Source organism: Trachemys scripta, chromosome 6 (genome assembly GCF_013100865.1).
Source record: "Trachemys scripta elegans isolate TJP31775 chromosome 6, CAS_Tse_1.0, whole genome shotgun sequence".
Taxonomy (NCBI): Eukaryota; Metazoa; Chordata; order Testudines; family Emydidae; genus Trachemys; species Trachemys scripta.
The window spans coordinates 67,235,437-67,251,308 of record NC_048303.1 but is presented as its reverse complement, the minus strand read 5'-3'; the positions used below and the strand labels follow the sequence as shown (position 1 = coordinate 67,251,308).

Sequence of the window (15,872 nt, the reverse complement as noted above, 5' to 3'; positions counted from 1 at the left end):
TCCCTTCACCAATGCAGAATCTAGGTGTTCTCAGACTCCACAGCAGCAGAGAAGGAGGGTGGGGCATGGAACACATCTGGACAACACATCTTGAACTACAATTACTGTAAGGTGAATAAGTTTTTTCTTCTTTGAGTGCTCTATATATATATATTTATTTTCATTCCAATTTTGGTCATTCACAGGACATAGGTACTATTTGATAATCTATTTGAACAATGATTGTAAGATGGCTCTGCCAAAATGAGCACTGGATCTTGATGTTTCTATTATGAAGTACTGTTGTGTAAGCATATGCATATAATTCCAATTTGCTGTCCCACATATTTCTACTATTGGAACACTTTCCAAAGAAGCTGCAGAAAGCCGCTTAACCCCAGTGGAGCGAGTGGGCTGTAGTCCTCGAGGGTGGATCTCAGTTATCTATTTGATTACCTAATTTAATACAAGCAGAAAACCTGTTCAATTTGTGTTGTGTTGATACAACTAAATGGCTTACTTCTGTCTAGACTGAAGTGTGAACTTTATTTTTGCCTTTGTTGGAATGTGGCTTGGGAAAAATACAGGCATGTATATTACTTGGTTGACAGAAGTCAAAGACTAGCTTCGGCAAAAACTTTGGGGAAGGCAACAAGGTCCTCCTGTCTCTATGAATCACCATATATGGAGGTCCCATCACTCTACTGTCCTTCTGGCCAATGTTATAGCCACTATGAAGGCTATCTTGATGGACAAGTGGAAGAGGAAACGTAGCATGGGGCTCAAAGAATGGATCTATCAGCACTAGGTTGAAATCCCATGGAAAGAGGCTTCCTGGTTGGGGGAGGTACCTGGATAAGGCCCTTCAAGAATCTAGCTACTGTGGGACATGAGAACATTCAATGGCCCTGAATGGGAGCATGCCAAGCTGAAATGGCTGCTAGGTGAACATTAAGGGAATTTACAGACCACCTTGAATTCTTTAAGGACAGGAGATATTCCAGTATATCAGGTATGCGAGTTTGAGAGAAAACTGATGTTGGTGGGTCTGACTGAATAAACCAACCTTTGAAGAGTTCTTTCTACTGTGGATAAGGATATTCTGTACCTCCACACAGTAGCTTCTCTCTCTACCGATGTTAGCCAACCAGGCTTCATGGTATGAGGTGCATGGATGATCTGAAGGGAACATCTACCCCTTCCTTTGTGATATTACATCTGGCTGAAGAGGTAACTGGACTGGAGGACTAACTGAGACATTCATCAGATCTGAGAACTAGAACTGCTTTGGCCAGATGGGTGCCAGCATGATCATCTTGGCTGTGTCCCAGACAACTCTTGGGATTAGTGGAATCAGAGGATATGTATACATTAGATTTGGAGTCCAGGGGATCGGGATCTAATCACTTCTGACAGAGATCCCTGGTCCTTGCCACTTCTGGAGCAGAATCTGTAACATTTTTTATTCTCCTTTGTCACAAATAGGTCTGTGAATCAACCCCACTTTGTGAATATGATTGTCTCCTTCACTGACCATTAGTGGCCCTTGAAAACTGCCTGCTGGAGTAGTCCACCACAACATTCTGCAAACATGGTAAGTGAAGTGCTATTGGGGTAATCTCATGCCATGTACACCAATTCCAAATGCATACAGTCTCTTGACACACAGGAGCAGATTTTGCTCCCTGCTGCTTGCTGATATAAAACATCACTGTGGTATTGTGTGTTGCAATCTGAATGACTAAGCCTCTGAGAATCATTGGGGAAAAAATGGCCCTTAGCTCTAAAATGTTTGTGTGTAACCAGGCTTCCTGAGAATCCAAAGGCCTTAAGTCTGAAGAAATCTATGTTTAGCATCTTGGATGGCTATGGTGAAAAATACTTGCAGAGGGTTCTTCCACCACTTTAATGGTGACAGAACTTTTGGAGAAAACTGCACCTTCAACTCTAGATGTTTGTCGGGCTGATATACTGATTTCAATGACCTCTGCATGCACTGGAGGTGAAATCTGGCATCGTATGTTACCTATGTGCAGGAGGCCATGGACACCAGATATCTGAGACAAGTTCTCACCAGTGTCTGATAATTGCCTACAATGTCATCATCTAGATCTTCTATGGCTTGAAATCTTTTCCTGGCGCAGATAGGCCCTTACTGTAGGGGATGCCAGAACTGTCCCAATAAATTCTATCCTCTGTGTTGGAATTAACACTGATTTCTTTATATTGACTCTGAGGCCTAGCGAGGCAAAAAGTTGTATGTTATATGTTACATGGAGCCTGTTACTTGTTATAGAGACTTTCCCCGGATGAGCCAGTCATCTAGGTATGGGTAAACCTGGAACCTTCATTTCCTCAAGTAGGTTGTTACTACCGCAATGTATTTGGTAAATACCCTGGCTGCTGTTGATACAAATGGCAGGACTCTATATTGACAGTATTATTTGCTCACCTAAAACCTTTGGTATTTTCGGTGGGCAGGATGGATTACTATATGAAAGTAAGCATCCTGGAGATTGAGAGCTGCATATCAGTTCTGTAGATCTAAAGAGGGAATTATAGAGGCCAGTGTAACCAGAAGATGGAAGTGTTCAGCTGTCTCAATTCCAGAATAGAGTACCAGCCCCCTTTTTTCTTAGGTATTAGAAAGTAATTGCAGTAAAATCTTTTTCCTCTTATGGTCTTGAGGACTGGAATTGGATAGTGAATGAGAAGGTGGCACCTACCTGCTACAGGCAGAACGAGAGGAGGGAGAAAGAATAATCCTCTTCTAATGCAGCAGTTATAGCTGGGGTGCTAGGCACTCACTCAGTATATTGTCTACTCAATATTGTAAGTGTGCTTGATACTGGAAAGGCAGTAGCGGATGCTACAAGAGGAATTCTGACCACTAACAATTGCAGTGATTCCAAGACCACAGAGACTCAGGTCTATCAAAGCCATAAAGACACGTGAATGGAAGCGGTCAGTAACAGAGTAATCGGTACCAAAGACATCAGTATCAGGGTCCTCTGTGCTGCAATGGCAGGGTGGCCAGTGTTTGAGTGTCACAGAGTCAGAGTGTAGGAGCAGGATTTTATAATATCGCATAAGAATTAATGTATAATTTGATTTCATCCTGTTAGCCACCCTTTTTGAATAGCAGAAAGAAATGACAGACCAGAACAATCCTTATGACTGATTATGGTCACCCTTTTGTTTTAGGATAAGTTATAATGTCTACTATGGTTTCTTATATATATATAACAAATTAGGCACTCTAGTTAAATATACATTTCTTTGTTTTAAGGTTTAGAAAGTAACAAACAGGATCTTGTATTGTATCTATGTTAGGTAGATTAGAGGAATATTGAGGGCCTGAAGCCCCAATGTAAATTATAGGCTTGATTTACAATGTATTCTGCTGAATATAAAATGCTGTCTGTATACCTTGGAAGGTTTCTGTAAGAGATTGTTTGTGTGAATGAGGAATGCATGCATCAGGAAAAGATAAGGTGTTAAAGCCATCACAAATGTCCAGATGGTCAAGAAGTGAGAGACTTGGAAAGACCAGGAGACAATCAGAAAACATCCATTGTATCCGATGCTAAACATGTTAGCAGCATTGACGACCTCAGAGGTGAGGCAGGCATCCCCGAAGGCGAAACAACAAATAGGAGATAATGATGGGAAGTCCGACAATAACCATCAAATGCTAACACCACTTAAGGCCTAATGATTACAGGATGACATTGCAAAATGTATGGACTCAAATGGGAATTTACAACTATAAAGCTGGGTTGTTTTGCCATGGAAGTCGGGGTTCAATCCTGCAAGGCCTCGGAGCATTGGATCGCGACCGACAAGAGCCGAGTTCCACACTCGTGCTCAATCTAACTGGCCAGTAGATTGACTCGAGCCACAACAGACTGGTAACTATAAACATCACTGCAGAGGGGGTGTGCGTGTGCTTTGTATGAGCATAACAAGAGTTTAAAACCAGAAGGGACCACCAGATCATCTAAGTCTGATCTCCTGTACATCACAGGCCATCAACACCCCACCCAGCACCCTGAGTTTCAGAGGGATCCTCCTAGCGCCTTGAACTACCCTTCTGAGCAGCAGAATGAGAGGGTTCATGCTGTTTAGTGCTAGGACCTGATGAGGGGAACCCTAAATCTATACCCCTTAGCGGACCAGTGATCCTTTCTTCCCCTATCCGTAGATGTTTTACTGGACACTAAGGAAGATCCCTCCAGGTATGTCTGCACAGCAAAGAAAAACCTGCGGCTGGGCCGTGTCAACCAACTCGGGTTCATGGAGCTCAGGCTGTGGAGCTGTTTCATTGCTGTGTAGACTTCCAGGCTTCTGCAGGGTCACAGAGCTTGGGTTCCAGCCCAAGCCCGGAAGTCTACACAGCAACGAAACAGAGTTGGAGCCACAGTCTAAGCCCCGCAAGTCCAATTTGGCTGGCATGAGCCAGCCACGGGTTTTTCTTTGCCATGTAGCGATACCCTCAGAGACAATGGAAGATTTTTTGAAGAGGTCTGCTCAAGGATTTCAGTTCCAGACACTCCACTCCATAGTCCTGTTCATTAAAAACAGCTTCAGGTAAACTTCTCGTCTTTTGTGTTCTGTTCGAGAAAAACTTGCAAATGGCACATCTCTCTGGAATGTGCCCTTAATTGCTGAGGCATAATATCCATCATTATGGATGTCCATCATTAAGGGGCATTACTGCCTCACAAGGAGGACACATCTTAAATCCTAGAGACCTCTGTTCTATCATAAGGGCTGGACAGTACCAGATGAAATCCTTCAGAGAAAGAAGTTTTTTCCTGCCCCCCCCCCACCTTTTTTTAAATCAAAAGGAAACACTAAATATCAAACACATGCTAACACTAACTCACAGACACTGCTGGCCCAAAAAATCCAAAATCAAGTGCCTGGGGTGCAACAGTGGAACACATATGGACAAACACTTGAAGTAATAGTACATGTTTTATATGCACTTGATTCTGTATTTAATGGAACCAGGAATCTACAACAGATTTAAGCATTCATCTAATTCAGAGTATGCTGTTACCGAAAATAAATACAAGTGACGGCTGAATAATATTAGTATGGGGGGATATTTTTCATTTTATTTTAATGTCACCAAGTTTATATTTTTAAAATTAAAAGACATTGATGCACAATGAATACCAATTAAAAAGTTACCTTTCTTTCTCTAGTTCTTCTAAATAACCTGTGCTCTCTCTGCTTCCGTTCATAAACCCTCTTCTTGGAAATGATCCCATGGGTACAGGGCTGCACTCTCCTGAACGGCTTGACACGGACCCTTCCCTGCTTCCATATGAACGCAAGGACATCTTTGGCCTTAGCTTCACTCCAGGAAAGTTACCACTATCCAAGTTCAGTTCTGAATGAAAAATAAAGATCAAAGCTTTGTAGAGCAGAAGCTTAATAGCAGCAGACCTAAAAGACTGTATATACCTTAATTTTATATTTTGTGTGTGTCATGTAAACAAACTTTTTTTGTCTTCAGGTTGGTGGAAACAAACAGGTTTTTCTACAGATCCCAAAGGAAAATATTGTGTAAACCAACCAACCTTGATAGTACAGTTGGAGGATCATGTTATTAATCTAAACAAGAAGGTAATAAACCACTATTTGAGCAATAAAAATCAAGTGTAAATTTATGGAGGTTCATTAAAATGTAGCTTGTGTATCAATAGTATTTTGCATGGAGACTTAGGATAAACATTCCAAAAGCACCTAAGTGATTTAGGATCTTTAGTCCCATTTTCAAAAGTGACTTAGGTACTTAGGATTCTTAAGTTTCATTGAAAGTCAGTGGGACTTAGCATCCTTTGAAAATATTACACCTCGGCAACTACGACTGGCAAGCAAGTAACTCTACCTAAAAATCTTTCCGAATTTACCTTTAAGTCGCTCCAACAAATCAATCTGTCCAGAGGAAGCCATTGCCTCATCTTCAATGCTTCCTTGTAGCTGTTTCAGCACCTCCTGTAAAAAAAAGAGTGGAGCACAACTAAAAAAAAATCCATACCACAACAACAATTGAAACACAGAACAAATGTATCTCTTCCTCCCCAAATATCAGATTTCATTAGAATAACTAATGCAATATTGGCACAAGTCCACTGCAACATTTCATCTGAACAGTAATCCACTGTCATTAAAACAATTTTATTTGACTTGATTTCAACGTTCTTCCAAACATAATTGCATTCAGGAGTTCATTCCCTTAAAATAACATATCACCTTTTACAGCACAATTCAGCTCAGTATTTCAAGGAGTTAGGCATCATCTTTATGTTACATGTGGCAAAATCAAGGTGCACAGAAATGAAGGCCAAAATTTTCAAACTTGTGTGCCTAAAATTAGTCTTGTAAATCTATTATTTAGGCACAAAAATAAAAGTAGCTTAATTTTCAGAGGAACTGAGCATCTTTAACTCGCAAAGACTTCAGTAGAAGCATAGGTGCTCAGTTGCCAAAGTTTTTCCATAGATACTCATCACTGTAGTAACTATTAAGGGTCATAACATATTACTGCTGCTACTACCTGGCTTATGAGACAAAGATTTAAGACTCAGATATGTACAGCCTAGAATTTGAAGCAAACATCTCTTTCCACTCTATACTATAAATTGATCAAATTATATAACTGAGCAAGAAAAAAAAACATGATGCAGAAAAGATTCACCATAAAAAACCCTGATTACTGAATTAAAAGGGGCTTCTAAGCCTCCAGGCTCTTAATGCTCAATGGCCTAAATTCAGGTGGACAATCAAATGCGAGTGCGGTCTGAAAGCTTTCGCTATTATAATGGAGACTCCATCAATAACAAAAATAAATTGAAAAGCATTGCCACAAGGCAACCCCCGCCCCCGAAAAGGAATAAAAAATTATTTGTCTTGTCTCATGTTTAGAAACTGCTTTTAGAAGAAGCAGTAGTCACAGAAAGACCATGTCCAAATAATTAAAGAGGTACCCCTTAGCTATTACATATGGATAGCTGCTCCTACATCAAGGATTGTGCATCTTTTTGTTTACTCTTACAAAACTAAAGAATTCTAGACAATTACAAATATCGTCTTCCTGTTGTTGTCCTTTATATTTTAAGGAAAAGTCTGCTGAGCCACTCTTCCTCAATGCTAACAATTCCTGGAACACATACAGCAGAGATACCAGATACATTGTGCTCCACTACGAAGTAGGGAGGAAGAGAGAAAGAATGGATTCCCTTTGAAGCTAAGATGTTCTATATTATGATAGGGATGCAATCTTGAAGTCCTACTCAGGCTCCAATTACTGTCCCCAAAGCAAATGTCTACTATAAGGGTTTTGAGGAGACATTTCCACAGAGTAGGGTGAGATAATTTTCCCTGCACCAACTAGGGGTCAGAGCATGAAGCAACTACACAGCCACTTTGCAGTCTCTGGGCTGCATAAGTAGTTGTGGCACACTGTTCAATTATAGGCCAGTGTTTCAGCCAATGGAACTGTATAGTTCAGACACAATAACCTGACCCCCATGATTCCTATGCTGCTGAGGGCTAGAGGTAGGGAGAAAATCTTTAAAATGAGTTATATATTTTTGAAACTCCTAGAGAACAAGATAGAAAATTGATTAAAATAACACTAAAAATGGGTTGGTGTGATGTTGTCAAAGGGAATTGCTCGTTCATATATTCTCTTATTTCTCTAGCCTAGTCAAATTATTTGTTAAACTAAATTTCAACTTTTTTCCATTAGCTTAAAGGTCAGGTAGCAATTTTCTATCCTGTCAAATTTAAGAGTTGTCACAGATGGTATAAAATATTTTACACCGTAGTGATTCAAATTATTTTTTTTTTTTTTTTTTTTTTTTTTTTAACCACACAAGTCAAGGACCCAATCTGCAAGCTCTTCTTCTGCTGTACTCCTACTGACTTCTGCAGAACTAGTGAAGGATTTTGAAATATCTTTACTCAGAACAATTGAGGTACAGTTTTGGTGATGTCATTTTTGTTAGATATGTCTACATACAAATTTGCACCATTTTAACTAGAAATATACCAAAATAAAGAGCATCTACAAAGAGTTTTCCACCAGTTTAACTAAACTGGTTTTTAGACAGTAAAAGTTAAATCATTGAAAATTTTGTATACAGATGGTTTAATTTAATACTATTTTCCTTATTTGGGGTCTCCAGGAGGGTGGGATCCTAAGTATGAAGGCTCCAGCAGATCTAAGTCCATCTGTATGATGCGGAGTTCTGATGCCATGTCTACGCTACAGGTGCTACAGCAGAACAACTATGCTGCTGAAGCACCATCATGTAGATGCTTCTTACAGTGATGGAAGAGGTTTCCCCCCAACCCCATCACTGTAGGTAATCTGCATTCCTCAGCATTCTAGCTGCATCTACACTGGGACTTAGGTAGGCATAGGCACAGCGCTCAGGGGAAGTGATGTAGCCGTGCCCAAGTGCAGACTAGGCCTCACTGTCAAAACGGCCAAGCATGGGGAAGTTTGTACTGATATAGGCAAAGGAATCTTTTAAAGATAGCAATGGAAGATAGAATGCCATGAAACATCAGTTTATAGTAAACTTATTGGTTGAATTTGTGATTTCCTTACACTCAATTCAACAGCATTTGTGTGTATCTGTCCGTCTGTATGCAATGCATTAACTTTTGAACATCACAGCTGATCATATCCAAAATTTCAAGGACTGTTCTAGGCATCAATATATAGAATCCTATTGATTGGGAGAGCAGGAGGGGGAAATCAGAAAACCAGCATAGGGGGAACATGGGGAATAGAGACCCTACCATTTGATTAGCAGTCACAGGTTCAAGCACGTGTGGAATTGTCTACAGATCAAACAACTGGTTTATGCCTTCCTGTATAACTATATCCCTGCTCAACCTCCCAATAGAGTTTAATATGTTGACACTCTGAATGATTTATCTCCCAGACAGAAAGCAAAATAATGGGGCAGGCGAAATGGGAGTCAAGTGGGGAAGGGGACATGCACATAGCCCTTGCCCCATCTCACTAAAAACAAAAGTACCATCCACACCGGGTCAGACCAATGGTCCATCTAGCCCAGTAACCTGCCTTCAGATAGTGGCTGGTGCCAGATACTTCAGAGGGCAATTTATCAAGTGATCCGTCTCCTATCATTCAGTCCCAGCTTCTGATAGTCTCTTGGGTCTGAGTTTATTATGACAGAACTGTCGCTGTTCTTTACATGTTTTGTTTCTTTAACTTTAATGGAACTTCTGTTTGTTGCATACTTTCATTTATCTGAAACTTTAAATTTATTCAGAGTGTAGCAAACTAAACCAATACTTCTCCTGAAATAACATTTGAGGTCGATGTGAACAGCTGCCACAGATATCCCTACCTTGGCATCAAGTTGGGTTAATTTGCAAAAAACAAGATATATTGAACTTGCTGGACCATTTAAATGTAAGCTCTTGTTTTTAAGAGGGTCGGTCATTAAATTCAAGTGAGCTTTCCTTTGAGATGCAAGGGAGGTGCAGACACTTGTCAACTCCAGGAGAAAATCGTTATGGAATGGCTTTAAAAGACACAGTCAGCTGTCTGGGTTGGTGATTTTGACTGACAACTCTGGGTATCTAGTCAAAAAGAATTTAGAGCCTGATTTTGCATATTTAGTGACATGGTCTTCATATCTGATGTTCCAAATAATATCTATAAATGTACCTGGCCTTGACTGAAGTGACATTCATTTTCACACTACATTATATGTTTCTTACTATGTTTGTAATCAGAATAGATTTAAATGTTTATGTGTAAAAGCAACTTTTTCTGGTATCAGATTAAGAGATTGCAAACTGTACAACACAAGATAAAAATTAGTACATATTCTACATAATTTAGAATGACAAGATTTAGAACTGCAACCTAATCAAAAAAGCACAGAATTTTTGCATCTTGCACTCCTGTCAGCAAAAAAGGACCAATGTTTATTTGTGTTTATATTTTTAAACGGAAAAATGCTGAAAGTTTCTTAATGTTTGGTAACTACACACAAAAGTGGATGGATCTTTCATATTCCTCTCCAGTTTTGTGCATCTCTCCCCTTAACACAGGTTTTAAAAGTAATAGATGTATGGCTGTAAAATGTAAATATAAAAACAAACTCACGTAAGTCTATAGTCAAATAGACACTGAGCAACATTAAAAAATATTGAAGTAAGGGGGAAAAAAAACCTGAACAATTTGTTATGCATTTGTAGATGTGTGACCCAGGGACCACTTGGTGTCAACTGGCAGAGGGCACAGGTGTAAATAAGGGCTACAGGGTCTGGTTTCTACATACTAGTTCGTCAAAGAATGTAATGTAAGGTTTCTACTGAAAGCCTGTGTCATACTGGTACTCAATCATTGTGAAATGAATAGATGAATAATACATAAGGAGTTATACGTTTGTGTGTGGGGGGGGGTGTACACACCCTTAAAATTATGTTCTTAAGGTCAATGACTTGGCGCTGGTCACCAGAAGGTAGTAAGTAAGTATCTTTGAAAACTCATGGTGATCGGGTGAAGTCCCGGATGACTGGAAAAGGGCTAATGTAGTCCCCATCTTTAAAAAAGGGAAGGAGGATCCGGGAAACTACAGGCCAGTCAACCTCACCTCAGTCCCTGGAAAAATCATGGAGCAGGTCCTCAAGGAATCAATTCTGAAGCACTTAGAGGAGAGGAAAGTGATCAGGAACAGTCAGCATGGATTCACCAAGGGCAAGTCATGCCTGACTAACCTAATTGCCTTCTATGACGAGATAACTGGGTCTGTGGATGAGGGGAAAGCAGTGGATGTGTTATTCCTTGACTTTAGCAAAGCTTTTGATACGGTCTCCCACAGTATTCTTGCCAGCAAGTTAAAGAAGTATGGGCTGGATGAATGGACTATAAGGTGGATAGAAAGCTGGCTAGATCATCAGTTCTGAAAGGGTAGTGATCAACGGCTCCATGTCTAGTTGGCTGCCGGTTTCAAGCAGAGTGCCCCAAGGGTTGGACCTGGGGCTGTTTTTGTTAAATATCTTCATTAATGATCTGGAGGATGGCGTGGACTGCACTCTCAGCAAGTTTGCAGATGACACTAAACTGGGAGGAGTGGTTGATACGCTGAGGGTAGGGATAGGATAAAAAGGGACCTAGACAAATTAGAGGATTGGGACAAAAGAAACCCGATGAGGTTCAACAAGGACAAGTGCAGAGTCCTGCACTTAGGATGGAAGAATCCCATTCACTGTTACAGACTAGGGATCGAATGGCTAGGAAGCAGTTCTGCAGAAAAGGACCTAGGGGTTACAGTGGACGAGAAGCTGGATATGAGTCAACAGTGTGCCCTTGTTGCCAAGAAGGCTAATGGCATTTTGGGTTGTATAAGTAGGGACATTGCCAGCAGATCAAGGGACGTGATCATTCCCCTCTATTCAACATTGGTGAGGCCTCATCTGGAGTTCTGTGTCCAGTTTGGGCCCCACACTACAAGAAGGATGTGGAAAAATTGGAAAGAGTCCAGCGGAGGGCAACAAAAATAATTAGGGGGCTGGAGCACATGACTTATGAGGAGAGGCTGAGGGAACTGGGATTGTTTAATCTGCAGAAGAGAAGAATGAGAGGGGATTTGATAACTGCTTTCAACTACCTGAAAGGGGGTTCCAAAGAGGATGGATCTAGACTGTTCTCAGTGATACCTGATGACAGAACAAGGAGTAATGGTCTCAAGTTGCAGTGGGGGAGGTTTAGGTTGGATATTAGGAAAAACTTTTTCACTAGGAGGATGGTGAAGCACTGGAATGGGTTACCTAGGGAGGTGGTGGAATCTCCTTCCTTAGAGGTTTTTAAGGTCAGGCTTGACAAAGCCTTGGCTGGGATGATTTAGTTGGAAATTGGTCCTGCTTTGAGCAGGGGATTGGACTAGATGACCTCCTGAGGTTCCTTCCAACCCTGATATTCTGTGATTCTAAGTTTCTTCCAGACAGGAGACACTTATCTACCTGCCTGGCTATAATGAGGTTGAGTATTGTATACTTCTCAGTGAACATCTGTTTACAGCCTGAGCAAAATGCTAATCAAGCGATTGCAAAGTCTTCAAGGGAGATTCTAGATGGGGAAAAACGAACAGCAGGGGTAATTTTTTTTTTTTTGTTAAACAAGTGAAGATAATGGATCACTGGAACTATATTGAGGGTGCAGAGATATAACCAGCTATCCTTCACTCAGGAGACAAGCTGCCAGCTGACTTGTCTTATGAACAGAAGATTACAGCTGATCTGGCTGGCTGATGCTGGGAGAGAAATTTCAAGTGACCCAACCTTTTTGAAACAGGAGTATGCCTTGTTTGGGCTCTAGAAAGCATGCTATGATTTTATTTCATATGTAATCATATATTTCCATGAATTCTACTTACTTATTTCTTAAATCTCTGTTCTTTGTTAAATAAACTTCTTGTTTTTACTATATCTACATGCTGTGTGTAGAGCAGAGTGGTGATCCTGAGACGAAACTGGTAAGCCACTGTATAACATTCCTTCGAGAATAGCAGATCTGTGAATTTGGAGCGTGTCCAGTGGAACAGGGGGGATACACTGTGCTCAGGAGTTGGATGTCCCTATCATTAATCTCTAAAGAGAGAATGGGGCCTGCAGAAGCCTGAAAGGCAGTGCTTGTGTTGCCAAATGCATAGCAGAGTTGGGGAACTGACCCCTGACCCACACCAGGCACAGACACGGTTTCCTGATGCACAAGGCAGGTGGTAGCAAGGTGTTTTATAACCCTGCTTTCCAAGAGTACCCATCACTGGAGGTGTCTCCAATATTACTATAACTTTAAAGGATATCTTACCTGACCTCCATAAAAATCTGAACTTGACACCTGGTTAGTAGTACTAATTATAGTAATAGTCAATAGCATATTGTTGCCTGTTGAAACACTATGATAGCTCAACCTTTCACTTTATGGAAATATAACTTCATTTCAAATAACAAATGCTATTATCACGTTCTTTGGACAGTGATGTTTTCAGTAAGAAAACTAGTAGCTGTATTCATCTGATGTCATGGTGCTCCAGAGCTGTTATTTTCTGTAGCTACAGAGTTCTGTTCAATTTTTAGTTTAAGTCCAATGTCAGATCAGTTTAAATATCCTATTTTGTGCTTAGTAAGAATAGCATGTCCAAAGTCATGTCAGTGACTATAAACATCACCAGCTCGATCTTGCCTAATACTCTTCTCACAAAAATAAGTGTTTTTATTTGATTATCCAATCAATTGGTTTTCTGCATGCAACCTTTAGAACTGTCTGCAAAGCCTATCTCCAAAAGCCAATGCTTCTGGAAATGCAGTAACAGAAAATCGCTAAGGACTCTGCAAATACAAAAAAACTCAATCACAGAAAAGGCACCCCTTCCTACTTCTTGTTTAAATGCACATATTCAGTGATATCTGAAACTGAAATACAGTTTGCAAAATTCAGCATAAAATACATTTTCAAGGTACTCAAAGTTTGAACATTGTGTATATAATTTTAGAAAAAACCCATCCCAATTTGTAAATTTGTCAAATTACATTAGCTGTATAATCACACAAGAAGAATAATTCTTAGAGTGTATTTGATTTCTTTTCCATTGACTAGTATAGTAGGTATTAATAAAAATGCATATGAGCTGATATTTCTGTCTTCTAAGTTTATCTGTGTTTCAAGCCCAATCTTTTGGTTGACAACCATCAGATTTTATCCCTTATATGTAAATAGCATTTTCAGATTAAAAATTGCCTTCTCTCCCCAACATCACAGCCTGATTAGTTCCCTCTTCCCTTCTGCAAGGCAAGGATGGATGGGATCTTTGAAAGTGCCCCGCATGATAAAGATCCAATGGAGGGGACTGGCATCCCCCACACCAACCCTGAGGCAATTACTCAGGAAAAATAATACAACCAGGGCACGTATTACCGTTTCCATGGAGAATCCTCAATCTTGACGATCCTGGAGGCAGAAAGATATTGTGGGTCCACAGACAGTGAAAGAAACATAGGGCCTCGGTGAATCTCCAGGGCATTTTGGTGAGCCCAGAGGCTCATTCTGCCAGGGGTGGGGGCAGGTGAGACAGTCAGTGCAAGCAAAACTTCTTGAAGAGAACCTCACAGAAATCATTTTCCCATTTAGCCCCTTCATGTCAGTTTTACCTCAGGAGGAGGCACTCCAGTTCGTGAGTTTCTTGCATTTACAGAAGAATATTTTTCCTAAAGTTCCAATTCAGTTACCTTTATCACAACTGGTCTCCTCTTGAACTAATATTAAAAACATTACTGCATTAGAGGCGAATCCTGCAAACACTTACACAAGAAATTTTACTTATGTGAGTAAAGTTACTCAAAGGCATAAATGTCTGCAGGATTAGGACTTCAGTCATTGCAGAAATACTTTATAACACAACATTTTCTGAAGTACATTCGGAGACAAAATGAAGCTCCCAATGAACTCAACAGGAGGTGGGTGCTGAACACTTCTGAAAATCAGGCCACTTATTTAGTAAGTGAATATGGGCCTAAGAGTCAAACAGGCAACAATTTTTGAAAATCTTTATTATTACCACCTCTTTAAATGAATTAAAAATACCTTTTTATTTTGTCCCACTTCTGTGGCTTCACATGATCCACCACCCAATTCTAAATGATCAAGTAATGAAAAAACCTCTCATAATGCAAATGTACAAGGAACAGAATTACCCCTTAGAAATCTTATTTCCTGAAGTTGTGATTAAGAGGACACATTTACTGTGTCTATGGCCTTCAAAGGTTTAAGATTGCTGTGTGAAGGTTGACTTTACATTTTCAGATGTAACACTGAATTACTGTAGGTGAATTAAGAATAATTTAAGTGAAGAGGAAAAAGTTGAGGGGGCATTTTTGTCTTTTTACATTTTCAAAACAAACCCAATCTTTTTCTTTAGGAGGCCACAAATATTGACTCTACAGCAGACTAGATTTTTAGCATTTGCAAACAGCTTATGGAGTTGGAAAATTTTGCTGGACCAGTGTTCACCATTCTTTTTAAACACTCTTTAAATGATCAATTGCTTACAAATTTGTAAAGGAAATTTTGAAATTAAATGTAATCAAGCACATTTTTGAAAATAAAAAAAACTGGGGTGCATTAAAATAGCAGGCACTTGACGATTCAGAATTTAGCACCCAATCCTGTACACACATACTGGTAAGTAACTTTACTTACGTTCAAAGGGACTACTCTCTTGTGTAAAGTTACTCTCCAATTTAAAGTGTCAAAAGTTTCAACAATATTTACATGAGATAAAAACTACAAATACTTAAAATCAAAGTTTAAAATCAAAATGGTTATTATGACTGAATGTTTGGGGACCACAAAGAAATATTATTAATGAAAATAGGAATATAAGTATAGTTATGAAAATGATTCTTGTATGCTCCATTTTCAATAAGTGGCATTTCTAAAGTTTATTTTCTAACTAGGCAAAGCATCTATATCTGATGAAATATAAAGGCCAACTAAGTGTTATTGTTTATGTGCTGATATTTTAAAACAAAGCTGTTCATTCCATGGCTTAAAAAGAAAAAATATCTTAAATTCAGTATTGCTTCCAAATTTTAGTGACAATAAACAAATAACATGATCTAACAACATTTGGTAAAAACTCTCTGAGATCTTGTCAAGAGTAGGGGAAAAAAGGGTATTTTTCAAAAAATGTTAGTCAATACAATTAGACACCACGTAGTATTTAATGTAGCCTTTAAAAACATGTTACATTCTGCCTACACTAGATGCTAAGAGATTAACAAAGACATGCAGGCAAATAAAAGACAGAAACATGAGGTGGGTTTAA

The 15,872-nt window shown here is 39.6% G+C and overlaps 1 protein-coding gene across 1 annotated transcript in view; it reads right to left on the bottom strand.

Annotated features, from left to right (window-relative positions):
- APC (APC regulator of WNT signaling pathway) overlaps positions 1–15,872 on the bottom strand; it is a 162,455-nt gene that overhangs the window by 107,877 nt on the left and 38,706 nt on the right. The window contains exons 3-4 of the mRNA XM_034774164.1: positions 5,904–5,988; positions 5,179–5,380 (exon numbers count right to left, since the gene is read on the bottom strand). Coding sequence (XP_034630055.1) covers positions 5,179–5,380; positions 5,904–5,988 — 287 coding nt within the window. The remainder of the gene's footprint in view (positions 1–5,178; positions 5,381–5,903; positions 5,989–15,872) is intronic.